The sequence below is a fragment of the Amblyomma maculatum genome, chromosome 4, assembly GCF_055883805.1.
Source record: "Amblyomma maculatum isolate TAMU_Amacu chromosome 4, ASM5588380v1, whole genome shotgun sequence".
Taxonomy (NCBI): Eukaryota; Metazoa; Arthropoda; class Arachnida; order Ixodida; family Ixodidae; genus Amblyomma; species Amblyomma maculatum.
In genome coordinates, this window is record NC_139347.1 from 180150980 (window position 1) to 180164356 (window position 13377).

The following is a 13377-nucleotide window of genomic DNA, read 5'->3' on the forward strand; positions in this document are numbered from 1 at the left end:
CTTCATACTGTGTTCAACCCCCGCCATTATGCAAGATGTAGAGGTAATCAGGAAAGTGCGATGCAGTGACCACAGGATGGCGAGGTCCCGAATTAGCCAAAATCTAAAGAACGAACGCAACAGATTAGTAAGAAAAAAACCCATCAACGAATTAGTGGTGAGGGGGAGGGCAGAAGAGTTCAGGATCTCGCTACAGAATAGATACAGTGAAAGCTCGTTAATTCACAAGTCGTTAATTCGAAATTTTGGATAATTCGAAATAGTCATCGTGGTCCGGTCCGCAGTGCATAGAAGTCTATGCGCGTAACAGCTCGTTAATTCACTCAAAAATTGGCGCCGCCACCCATAATTCGAACTGCGCGCCGCCAAGTGGCGCTGTTAAAAACCATCGTTGGAAGCTTTCACGGCAGAACGATAGATGGCACAACCATCGGGGCGCCGCTAGGGTGCTGGAACAAGTACTAAACAGTCTTTCCTGCCGCAACTCCTTCGAGGAACGACGTTTTAGTGTTATCGCCCACGGTTTCGTGTTGCATTTCGTGAGCCCTCGTTTTGCACGCCGCTTGTTGTGAGCTTGTGTCCGCGAGATGTGTTCGCGTGGGAAATACTGTGCCAAGACGGTGAAGGAGAAAGTGGCTATTTTACGCGAGGTGGATGAACGGAAGGCCAGCAAAGTGGAAATCGCGAAAAAGCACGGGATTCCACCAAGCACGTTGTCGACGTACGTCCGAAATAGGAAGGCCATCGAGGATGCCTATGAAGCCGAAGATTTCGCCAGCAACAGAAAAAGGCTTCGGTTAGCCAAGTATCCGGAAATTGAGACCGCTGTGATCACGTGGGTGAAAGAAATGAGAAGCGCTGACATTCCACTGAGCGGCCCAATTATCATGGCGAAGGCGGCCGATTTCGCCCTGCGCTTGAATGTGGAAGATTTTGTCGCCTCCGAAGGATGGTTTCACCGCTTTAGAGACAGACATAATCTTGTCTTCCGGGTGTTGTCTGGAGAAGCCAAAGAAGTGGATGCAGAAACTTGTGCCACGTGGCGAAGCGGTGCTCTGCAGCAGTACTTAGAAAGCTACTCGGCACATGATATATTCAATGCTGATGAGACGGCTTTGTTTTATAAGCTCCAGCCCGACAGAACAGTAACATTTAAAGGGGACAGCTGCGCTGGCGGCAAGCGAAGCAAAGAGCGGATTACTGTTCTGGTCGCCGCTAATATGACCGGGACGGAGAAGGTCCCTCCTTTTGTTGTCGGCAAGGCACATACGCCTAGATGTTTCAAGAACATTAGGACGCTGCCGACGGAATACTCCGCCAACAGCAAGGCGTGGATGACGGGCGAATTGTTTAAAAAATGGCTCTTGAACTTAGATCGGAGGATGGAGCTAGGGAAGCGTCAAGTTCTCCTCATTGTGGATAACTGCTCGGCACACAAAGTCGACGCCGAGCTGAAAGCCACAAGGCTCGTCTTTTTGCCCGCCAACACGACTGCGGCCTTGCAGCCGATGGATCAGGGGGTGATCAGAAACATCAAATGTTTCTATAGGCGCCACATGATCGAGCGCATGACTTTGTGCACTGGAAACCAGAAGACCAGCACCATCACATTGCTCACAGCAATGCACATGTTGGTGCGTGCATGGGAGCAGGTCACGCCGTCCACAATTGCAAACTGCTTCCACCACTGTGGCTTTGCTGCCGGAAGTATGAAAGAAAGTGGCGACGGTGGGAGTTTGGAGCCTCTGCCTGCGGCTGTGCGTGCTGTGCTGCAGGACGTCAGTTTTGATGATTACGTTGGAGTAGACAGCGATGCAGCAGTGTGCGGTGCCCTAAGTGATGAGGACATTGTCGCTGAAATTGTTGGGGAGCAGTCTGTCCCAGAAGAGGCAGAAGACGAGAACGACAACGAGAAGCAAGAGCCCGTGCGTCCATCCGCGGCAGAAGTTATGGGAGCGCTGAATGTCGCGCGCCTTTTCTTCAGCTTTGAAGAGGGGGAAGAAGACTCCCTGCGTCGCATTCGCATGCTAGAAGACCGAGTGAGTACGGTAGCCTTCAGAGAGAAGAAGCAGAAGATGATAACAGACTTTTTTGCTAAATAAATGTTTTTCGTGCCCTCCGGGCATCAAACGCCTTCATTTTTGCTGACTTTCATTAGTTCGAATTTTGGTTAATTCGAACTGGCCTGGCGGCCCCGTGGAATTTGAATTAAAGAGCTTTTACTGTATTCAGCTCTAACCGAGGATGGCGACATTACTCCAGAAGCAATGAACAATAAGTTCAGAGATATCATTACTGAGTGCGCTGTAGAAGTAGGCGGTAGAATAGTTAGAGAGGATACCTGTAAGCTGTCCAAGGAGACGAAAGATTTGATTAAGAAACGCCAGAGTATGAAAGCTTTAATCCAACAGACCAGATAGAATTGGCCGAGATATCAAAGCTAATCAATAAGCGCAAGGTGGCTGATATAAGGAAGTACAGTTGAATCCCGCTATAACGAAATTCACGGTGCACGAAAAAAAATTCGTTCTCGCGGAACTTCGTTATTGCAAAAATTTGACGTGAAACGCAGAAAGAATTGCCCAAGCAGCAGCAAAGGCGTTTAATGCCAAAAATCTGTAAGCTTGGTTTGCTTACGCTTCACGGCGAGCAACGCCGTCACGCGATTTTCGCACTCGGTCAGCAAACCCATTGCAACATCGTCGTCTCGGACAGCAACGAAATTCCTGATGACATCAAAAGCGTCCAACACCTGTACGGCTGTTGCCGCAGCCGGCGCTTCCTGTACGTCGTCGTCTTCTTCATCGGAAGAGTCCTTATCATTCCGGGCAGCTTTTATGATCTGCTCATCACTCACATCTTCGTGAACAACAACACAAGCGTCAGCGCCGATGTATTCGTCGAGCTCGAGATTAGGCGGCTCGGTTCCTATTTCTCCCAGCGTTTTCCAGGCGGCCGCGATCCCCGGAGCCGGTGACGCCTCTTCGTCGTCGTCTGTAACGCCTGGTGTTAGGCCAGCAGAGTGTACGGGTCGACCTTCGGCAAATCCGGCGTGCCTGAAACAGTTCACAATTACTGAGCGCCCCAGTGTGCTCCAGGCAGCAGACATAATCTGCAGTGCCACGTACAAGTCCACCTTCGTGTCTCGGCCGGTTTCAGTGTTAAAAAGCAGCCGCTGAATTAACCTCCCGCGGTAAGCGCGCTTCAGGCTAAGAATCACGCCCTGATCGAGAGGCTGTAAGACAGACGTGCAATTGGGAGGGAAAAACCTCAGCTCCGTGTTAGTGAGCTTGACTTCGTCGGAGTGATGCGCTGAACAATTGTCCAAAAGCAAGCAAACTTTACGGCCCTGCCGCTTCATCTCGCGGTCGAATGCCATCATCCACTCGCTGAAAATAGCGCGGGTCATCCATGACTTGTTGTTCGCCTTGTACTGCACAGGTAGGCTACGAGTTCCCTTAAAACAGCGCGGCTTGGCACTTTTGCCTATGACTAACGGCGGACGCTTGTCCGAGCCATCCATGTTTGTGCAAAGCAGCACTGTGATGCGTTTTTTGCTGTGTTTGCCGCCGTGACAGCGCTGCCCCTTGAAGTCGAGCGTCCTAGCCGGCAACATCTCGTAGAATAGCCCGGTCTCGTCGGCGTTGTAAATGTCTGCAGGCGCGAAGTTGCTTAAAATTCCGGCCATGTTACTCGCCTTCCAAGCAGCTGCTCCGTCCACGTCTGCCGACATTGACTCGCCGCACAACACTTTTCCAACGATGTTGTGGCGGGCCTTGAAACGGTTTAGCCAGCCAATGCTGGCTTTAAAATCATCAATGCCAAGTAGGCATGCATAGTTCAAGGCTTTCTGCTGGACGATGCTTCCGGACAGGGGGACGTTGCTGGCTCGTGCTTCCACAAACCACGCATGCACTGCTTTGTCCAACTCTTCATGGAGGGGCCGCGTCACCTTTTTGTGCTTCGAGGATGTGCCTGAAGCAAGTGCCATTCTCACGCTGTCCTTATTGCCTAGAATCGTTGACAGCGAACTTGCACGAATTCCGAAGTCTTCAGCAATTGCCGCTTTCTTCCTTCCGCTTTCTGCTTGGGCGATTATTTGAGCTTTTTGCTCAAGGGAAAGAGTTTTGCGTTTTTTCACTTGCGTTGCCATCGTGTCCGGCGGATGAAAACTCGTCGTTGTCGAAGAGAAAGGCAGCGAGTGAACAACGCGACCACGACACAAAGCCAAAATGGCGGAACTGCAATCACGTGATTTCATGCTTAATGTGGCTTTGGATTTGACTTGGACTTCTCGCCAATAAAACTAGTTTCGGTTTCGATTTTAAACGCGAAAATTTCGTTGAAGCGGAAACGCTCTGCAAAAATGGTTCGTTGTGCAGAGAAATTTAGGCCATTAATTCTTATAGGATACTCGCGGGGAATAAAAAATTATTCGTTGTCGCGGAAATTTTGTTGTGGCGGTATTCGTTGTGGCGGGATTCAACTGTATAACACAGAGAAAATTGAGCATGCTGTAAAGAACGGGGGAAGCCTTAAAGAGGTAAAAAAGAAATTGGGCATAGGCAAAAACCAGATGTATGCGATAAGGGACAAGGCGGGCAACGTCATCACGAATATGGACAAGATAGTCAAAGCAGCCGAGGAGTTCTATACAGATCTCTAAAGTAGCCAAAGTAGTCAGGACCGTAATGAGAATGGCGGTAGGGAAAAACAGTCAGACGTTCCACCAGTGACGAAGGACGAGGTCAAGAAAGCATTAGAAACTATGAAAAGGGGGAAATCAGCTGGAAAGGATCAGATAACTACAAATTTGTTGAAGGACAAAGGGGATATCGTGCTAGAAAAACTGGCAACCCTGTATACAAAGTGCCTGGTGTCATTGACTGTACCAGAAGCATGGAAGAATGCAAGCATTATCCTCATCCATAAGAAAGGGGACTTCTAAGGACCTTAAAAATGATAGACCAATCAGCTTACTGTCTGTTACGTATAAGGTATGTACTAAGGTAATCGCTAATAGAATCAGGACAACCTTAGACTGCAATCAAGCAAAGGATCAAGCAGGGTTTCGGAAATGGTACTCTACTATCGATCATATCCATACCATCAACCAGGTGATAGAAAAATGCTCGGAATATAACCAGCCCTTATACATAGCATTCATTGATTACGAAAAAGCATTTGACTCAGTAGAAACCTCGGCAGTGATGCAGGCATTGCGAAATCAAGGGGTAGACGAGCCGTACGTGAAAGTGCTGGAAGATATATATTTATTGGCTGCACAGCAACCATAGTTCTGCATAAAGAAAGCAACAAAATTCCCATAAAAAAAGGAGTTAGGCAAGGAGACACAATCTTCCCAGTACTAGTCACAGCTTGCTTAGAGAAAGTATTCAGAGACTTGGAATGGGAGCAGTTAGGGATAAGGGTAGATGGAGAATACCTCAGTAATCTGCGATTTGCTGATGACATTGCCTTGCTAAGCAACTCGGCGGATGAACTGCAAATAATGATTGATGACTGAGACAGGAAAAGTAGAATGGTAGGCTTGAAAATCAATATGCAGAAGACTAAGGTAATGTTTAACAGCCTCGGGAAGGAACAGCAGTTAACATTAGGTTGCGAAGTGCTGGAAGTAGTAGGCGAATATGTCTACTTAGGACAGGTAGTAACCACAGATCCGGACCATGAAAAGGAAATAACAGAAAAAATAAGATTGGGATGGAGCGCATTTGGCAAGCACTCGCAGATTATGACTAGCAGCTTATCGATATCGCTCAAGAGGAAAGTATACAACAGTAGCATCTTACCTGCACTCACCTATGGAGCTGAAACGTGGAGGCTAACGAAAAGGGTTCTACTTAAGTTGAGGACAACCCAGAGAGCTATGGAACGAAAAATGGTAGGGGTAACATTAAGAGATAGGAAGCGTGCAGAGTGGGTCAGAGAAATAACTCAAGTTACCGACATTCTCGCGGAAATTAAGGAGAAGAAATGGACATGGGCAGGACATGTAGTGCGAAGAGAGGATAACCGATGGTCACTTAGGGTAACGAACTGGATTCCGAGGGAAGGAAAGCGTAACAGGAGGCGGCAGAAAGGATGAGGTTAAGAAGTTTGCAGGGGTGAAGTGGATGCAGCTAGCACAGAACCAGGTTAATTAGAGAAATATGGGAGAGGCCTTCGCCCCGCAGTGGGTATAGTCAGGCTGGATGATTTCACAATTTTTTTCCACATTTTCATGTGTTTGGGCCATGGAAGGACGACCAGAACGAGGTTGGTCATCAATTGACATTTCACCAATTTTTAAACAGTTGAACCACTCACACTTGAGTTTGCCCCATAGTATCATCCTTGTACGCTGTTTTTAACATTTCAAGAGTTTCTGTTCCCTCTTCTTTCAAGCAGGAAGCACAATTTCACCGCCACATGCTTCACGAAAATTAGCCATTGCAAAAACGACGCTCACAGAAAACAGTTGTCACTATAAACTCTGCTGAAGCTAGTACGTCTGACCTTCAGTGACGCCACTCGGGAATTTGGGTTTTTACCGTACACTGCTACACAAAACGGGCTTTAGTACAGATGCAGTCAAGTGAGAAGGCCTGTTTCAGATAGGAGTTGCTTGAGAGGCCCAAGGTTAAAAATGCTCTGACTGGCATTCTCTTTTGCATGTGCCTAGCACTCCTATGTCCTATCTTTGCACTTGTGATTTAAGTGCGATTGTGCGCTATTCGTCCTGTCTGTCATGTATGTCACAGCAGCATGCAGCAAGCTAAGGTCACAGCTGCCTCCCTTTATGCAGATTTATATTGTGTCACTGCTCAGAAGAATATAGATAGTCTGAGGACATTCATAACGATAGGTGCTCCACTAAGGACGATGCACTTATATAGCAGCCTAACGTACATGTGGAAGCATACATCAGGGCTGAAAAGCTGGAATGCAGCAGCCTTTACCTGGTGTGCTGGTTTCTCAGTGTTTGAGTGCAAATGGGTGAAGTAACAAAAAGAAAGAGAAATGCAAACACCATGCAAATATATTAGTGATCTGTTCCTGTGGGGATGAGACACAAACAGGAAATATGGTAGGGAATATGGCGGCATGCAAAAGCATGTAAGCCCTTGCAATGGCAGCTACCACAGGGGGCAAAGCCCTCGGAAACAATGAGGAAAGGATTTTGGCTACTTCTGTCATTGCAGTGAGTGGTCCAGATGTGCTGTGAACTCCCTTCTATGCTTAAGACAATGCAGATGTGCACAAAAATCTCTAAGCATTACTAAAGGGCCACCGTGCCAAGAAGTGCTACATTTTACAATGTTAAAACGGTCGACAGATACCCCTGTATCTGATTCAACAGTAGCATCCTTCAGAATTTGGCAGTGTACATCACACATTTCCCCACATTTGATTTTGCATATTTTCTTTTTTAGGACCATGTGAATGGGGTTTTGCTAATCTAATTCATCAAGCCGCACTTTAGCCTCTGACAATTGGGTACATTGTCACAAACAGGTTTAACACACTTAGACTTTGAAAAGAAACGAAACCTCTGCTTTAACAGGGGTTCCCGACATGTGGACAGGGGCAGAGCAAGGGTGAGGAACTCACACTGGGTGGCTTGAACTTCTTCATGCCTTCAAGGAGCCTGGCACGCGTGTCATCCTCGGCTGATTTTACTGGGAAGAGCAGGGAGGAACAGAATGTGAAGAAAACAAACAAAACAAATGATACTGATTGCAGACATCGACAAAAGACCAAAAACGTTGAGCTAAAGCTTGTGCGTAGGGACACACGAGAAGACAACACCTTGTGTACAATGTAGAACCTCTTTATATTAAAGTCATTGGGACTGGCAAAAATCTTTATTATATCAGTTGGTGACAACATGGTCCTGAAGATGCTGTCTGTTAATTAAATGGCTACTTAATGACTCACTAAACACATCTTGTTGCTTAATTAAAAAGAAAAAAAAAACACTCTAAAATACCTCCCACCTCTTATCACCTCTACATGCGATTTTCTTCTTTCAGTTATAGAAGAGTTTTGTTTAGGTCTTGCGAAAGTACACCTTAAGCACAAAGGTAATGTGGCTATAAATACCACAGAGCTTGACTTCACGTGAAAACCAAGACCTTGCATGAACATGGCATCATCTCTTATCACCTCTACATGCCATTTTCTTCTTTCAGTTATAGAAGAGTTTTGTTTAAGTCTTGCGAAAGTACACCTTAAGCACAAAGGCAATGTGGCTATAAATACCACAGAGATTGACTTCACGTGAAAACCAAGACCTTGCATGAACATGGCATCATCTTGCATTGTTTCTGTCTTTTAAAAGGCAATAGATAAGAAAAGGGCCCAACAGTCAAGTGCTGCAAAATCGCACACATTGCGCCTCCAGTTCTTGTCACCACTGCATCGTGCTTCGTGCTGCACAGTGCTGAAAATGTTTGGCCATTTCTTCCCTTCCCTATTTCTCATTGCACTTTTACACTCCTGCACTTTCTAAACGGACCGCGGCACCTTTTTTCCACGTTGGTAGACAGCTTTCAGTATTATTTTTCTACGTACGCGCTGTATGCTTTCCGTCATGCCTCCAAGTTTACGTAAAGTTGGCTTCTCCTAAGTGCTGCTAAGTTTAGTGGTAAAGCCATTAAAAAAAAAAAAAACAATTCGGTTTCCTTTTTTTTTCTTCTTTTTTTTTTCCCCAAGAACATTTGTCTCGTGATCCTCGGTAGCGTGCGTGTGGCAATGCCATTTCTTGGGAAGGTGTTGCCATTGCTAGAAAGCACTTTCTTATAACTCATAGCCTAAGTCACTTTGGGATGTTAAACCCCACAAACCAAACACAAACCAAACTATAACTGATTTTTAGCAAAAATATCTATATAGGGGGGAAACTGCACTGTCATCTATAGAAGATGAACTGGGACTTAAATTCACTTTACCACATAAGTTTACTATATCGGCTATAGCGGGGTTCTACAGCAACCATCACAGTCTCTGTCAATGTTTTTTGTTTTGTTTAGGTATTCCTAGAGAGTAGTTTTTTGCTTTTTCAGCCTATACCTGAGATGGAATAACCTGGTAAAGAGCTATATTGGTTCCCTTTGCAATAGTGCAGTTATGGTGGGTGACTATTATAGAAGAAGAAGGGCAGACAGCAGGCCACCTCTGACTATCTTTATCCCAGACTGTTCCCGCTGCCGTCAATGCCACAACATGGCGCTCAGTCTCTTCTTCTTGTTCTCCTCGTTTTGTTTACAGATTCTTGTTCGAAACTATGTTGACGGACTAAATGCCTCATCGGTGACCGGGTCCATGTAATCTGGGAATGAAGACCAGGTTCCTGGCTTTCACGCCGGTCGATGCTTGTGCTGGACTCCTTGCGAGGCAACTGCACTGATGCGGTGAAGGCCGGCACCGACCTCATTGTGATACCTGGTGGCATGACATCCATGCTGCAGCCACTCGATGTATGTCTGAACAAGCCGTTCAAGGCACATGTGAAGCATCTATATATGCTCAGTGGATTGCTGATGGCCTTTACACCCTCACACCGATGGAATGCATGCGAAGTCCCGACATTCCACTGCTCTGCCAGTTGATCCTGGACGCGTAGAAAGTGATACTGGCCGACATGGCGCCATCAGTAATAGCTTGGGTGGTTCCGGGGATGACTACGTCTTTGAGAGTGGCGATGAAGCCTCGGATGGTAGCAGTAAGAGCAGCGATGATTGAGAATTGGATAACCAGTGACGTTGTGGTGATGGTTTAAATAAATGTTCAAAAACGAAATGATCGCTGAGTGTGCAGTTGCATCTTTCTAGCGCTTTTCTTTTCTTTCTTTCTTTCTTTTTTTTTTTGTAGAGTTCAAAGTTACAGTAATCCCTCGTTATAACGAAATCGCTTTATTCGAAATATCTTCCGGTCCCGACCCAAATGCATGCATATTAAGCAGCATTACTCGAAGTGCACGAAGAGCTTGACCCGCTTACAGCGAAGTGGCGAGCGGAGGCATCGCCGAGCGGCAGCGTCCCTTTTGCGCATACAGCGGTAACAGCCACTGGCGATGTGTCACGCGACGCCAACGCCTGTCGTTGCCGCTAGCGCATACCGCACCGCGCGGAGCGGGTATCTAAAAACCCAAAAACTGAGCAACAGCAACGAGCAGCAATGCTTTGGCAGTCCTCAGCCGTTGCGCGGCCTGTCAACTCCGGTCGGAATCGTATCGCTGGTGTCCCCCGTGATAGAATCCGCACAAAATTGATGTTTTTCTAATGATTTGCGATGCCAGAAAAGCGCGGTCTCTTGAATGCTGAATCGGCCAAAAGACTGCGTTGGCATGGGGTGCGTTCGGTGAGCAAATTTTTACCGCTGTAAAGAGCTCTTCTGACGCTAGCACAAAAAAAAAAAAAAAAAAAAAAAAGTCCGTCGTTAGCTTTGTTGCTCTTTTGACGGTAGAAATCGACGGACAGCTTCCCGAAAACACACGAATTCGAGCGTCGCAGGCGGTGAGGCCAGCGAGGCAGTGGCATTTGCGGCGCTACCGCGCTACCCAGCGTCCCGCGCACCTACCCCCGGCTCCCGAAGTAGATTCGCCTAAATTGACGGACAGCTTTCCGAAAACATCGGCGACGAGGCAGCGTCAGCGGAATTTGCGGCGCTACCGTGCTACCCAGCGTCCCGCGCTAGGGTGCCTTGATGCGCACCATGCGCGCGCGCATGGGGGTGGCGGGAAATTGCGCGCATCAAGGCACCCTTTCCCGCGCACCTCCCCCTCACCTCCCAAAGTGGCTTCGCCTTTCCTCCCCAAGATAGGCATCTGCGAAGTGCGCATGCGCATCGACTGTGCGATCCGTTTGAACTGCCTGCTGCCAGTTTTGAGTGGTGTTGCTGTTCCTGCCTCCTCCTGACCTCGCGAGGCCTTCCGTGCTTCATACTTCTCGGAACTCCGGTTGCCTTTCTTCCGTCTGCACACGCGAAGCCCGCCATTGCAACCGTCATCCCCAGCGTGCTCCGACGAGGACAGCGAGATGACCTGAAGGCATGACCCCATTTTGAAGCTTCTGCCGTCTGCTTCACCCGCCCCTTTCGCGTCGACGGCACATGCATTGGATCCGTGCTGCAGGTCACGTGGTTGCGTGTTATTCGGAATGCTACGTTAGCCTTGCCTCGCGTGCGCTGGTCTACAGTGACAAATGGCTCCGTCAGTCTCCAGGCGAAAATGTCTGACTTTGGAGCAGAAAGTTCTGCTGATAAAAGAAGTGGAAAAAGGCTGCCGGCAGAAAACTGACATCGCGAAGGAATTCGGCATACCACCGTCAACTTTATCAACTGTGTTGAAAAATAAGGACGCTGTGCTGGATGGCTTTGAAAAGAGCATCTCGTCAAAGAGAAAGAGGAATCGTGATTCAAAATATCCGGAAGTGGAGGGTGCACTTCTACAGTGGCTGAAGAACGCCAGGAACGCAAATCTCCCTGTAAATGGACCTGCACTTACTGCAAAAGCCGAAGCTCTCGCCCTCCAAATGGGGCATAAGGATTTCAAATGCAGCAATGGCTGGCTTGAGCGCTTCAAAAAACGACATGGCGTGACCTCGAAGAGGATCGTTGGCGAAAGTGCAGCCGTGAGCCGTGACACTGTAGACGTATGGCGCCAATATCGGCTCCAAGCTCTACTTCAAAAATATGAAGACAAAGACATCTACAACCTTGATGAGGCAGCATTTTTCTACAAAATGCTACCGAATTGCACGTTCACGACCCCTGGCACATCCTCATCCGGAGGAAAACAGAGCAAGGAGCGTGTCATAGTGCTTTTTGGTGCTAATGCAACAGGCGAGGACAAGCTTCCCTTGCAACTGTTCGAAATGAATGCGTCTACAGAAGCAATAAGCGAGCTTGGACGACTGCTGCAATTTTTGAAGACTACGTGCGCCTAATGGATAAACGGTTCGGCGCAAAGAATCGGCAAGTGCTCTTCAAATTGAAAATTGTCCGAGCCATGGGAAGATCGACCACCTCAAGGCGATCACTTTGGAATTTTCGCCTGCCAACACTACTGTGGTATTGCAACCGATGGATCAGGGCATCATTGAGACCATCCGGAAGCTGTACTGCAAGGCTCTTTTGCAGTGCATGCTCACAGCATACGATGCCATGCATACGAAATAAGGTTGAATGTATGGGCGGCAACCACGGCCTCGTGCAGAGCTTGTTCAAATTAGAGCAGGGGTTGCTTGCGCCCGGTAAGAACTTCAAGCAACCAAAGCTCACTGCATTTTTTGCACATGAATAAAGTTTTAATTCACTGAAAATAGACTTCGTCAAGTGGTCGCTTATATCGAAATACCGCTTATAACGAATTGTTTTGCTGTCCCGCTGATTTCGTTATAACGAGGGATCACTGTACGTGTGCGGTTATATGGAGGGGTGGGTTAAACGCGAGTAAATGTCGTATGTTGTGGCACTGGGCACTGTACATTTTCAATGGGGCCCAACAATGGATACAAAATTAACAATGTATTTTGATTTTCTGCGAGCACATTGTGTATTCACATCATTAAACATTACATTCAATAAAACCATCACCAATACCACACCATGAGAAATCCCTCAAGTTTGTCCACTCTAAGACTATGCGGTCAAACTGCACTTTAGCCACCAAAAGCACTTCAGTACCATGTATGTGTTCTGCCAGTGTAGCCACAGTAGGTTACCAGCACAGCTTTTAAACAACTCTGGAGCCAGTGCTAGCTGCAGCAACTGGTGCACCTGGCTTCTGTTCTATCAATGTGAAATCGGTGCCACCACCAACCCACCATGGATGTAGTGACATAACAGTGTAAGGTACCATGCTTGTCTGTTCAGTGCTGCAAAAAACAGGCAATGAAAGCATGAGTGCATAACACAGTTTTAGAAGAGCAATGTTTCACTATTACTAGACGTACCCCAGATGTTGCATCAGGCTTATGGAAGCCTCATGTCTGGCCACAGAGTGGATCTACCATAGCAGAGTGATTAACTGCGGTGAAGTGACCCACCTTGGAAGAGTGGGTGCGGTGGCAGGTCTTCACGAAGGTACTGCTTCATGCGCTTTGCCGACTCGCTCGAAGGTGCTGGCCGGGACTTGAGGTACTGGATCATGGCATTGCTGCACACGCGCTCCATGTTTTGCTGCAAGCCAGTTTTTATGTTCTTTTTTTTTTTTTTTTTTCCATTTTTTTAACTTCAGGACAACATTAACACTTTTAATCTGGTTTTACATACGTACAGGTTATAGCGGAACTAAAGTTTCCACTTATAACTGGAACCTATGTGGAACCAGATTAAGAGTGTAGAAAAAGGTAGCACACACAGGCAATGGAA

The 13377-nt window shown here is 47.3% G+C and overlaps 1 protein-coding gene across 1 annotated transcript in view; it reads right to left on the minus strand.

The window, feature by feature from the left end:
• The window catches only part of LOC146193754 (ATP-dependent RNA helicase DDX54), a 108271-nt gene that overhangs the window by 55630 nt on the left and 39264 nt on the right, over positions 1 to 13377 (minus strand). The window contains exons 11-12 of the mRNA XM_084602812.1: positions 13053 to 13185; positions 7615 to 7682 (exon numbers count right to left, since the gene is read on the minus strand). Coding sequence (XP_084458938.1) covers positions 7615 to 7682; positions 13053 to 13185 — 201 coding nt within the window. The remainder of the gene's footprint in view (positions 1 to 7614; positions 7683 to 13052; positions 13186 to 13377) is intronic.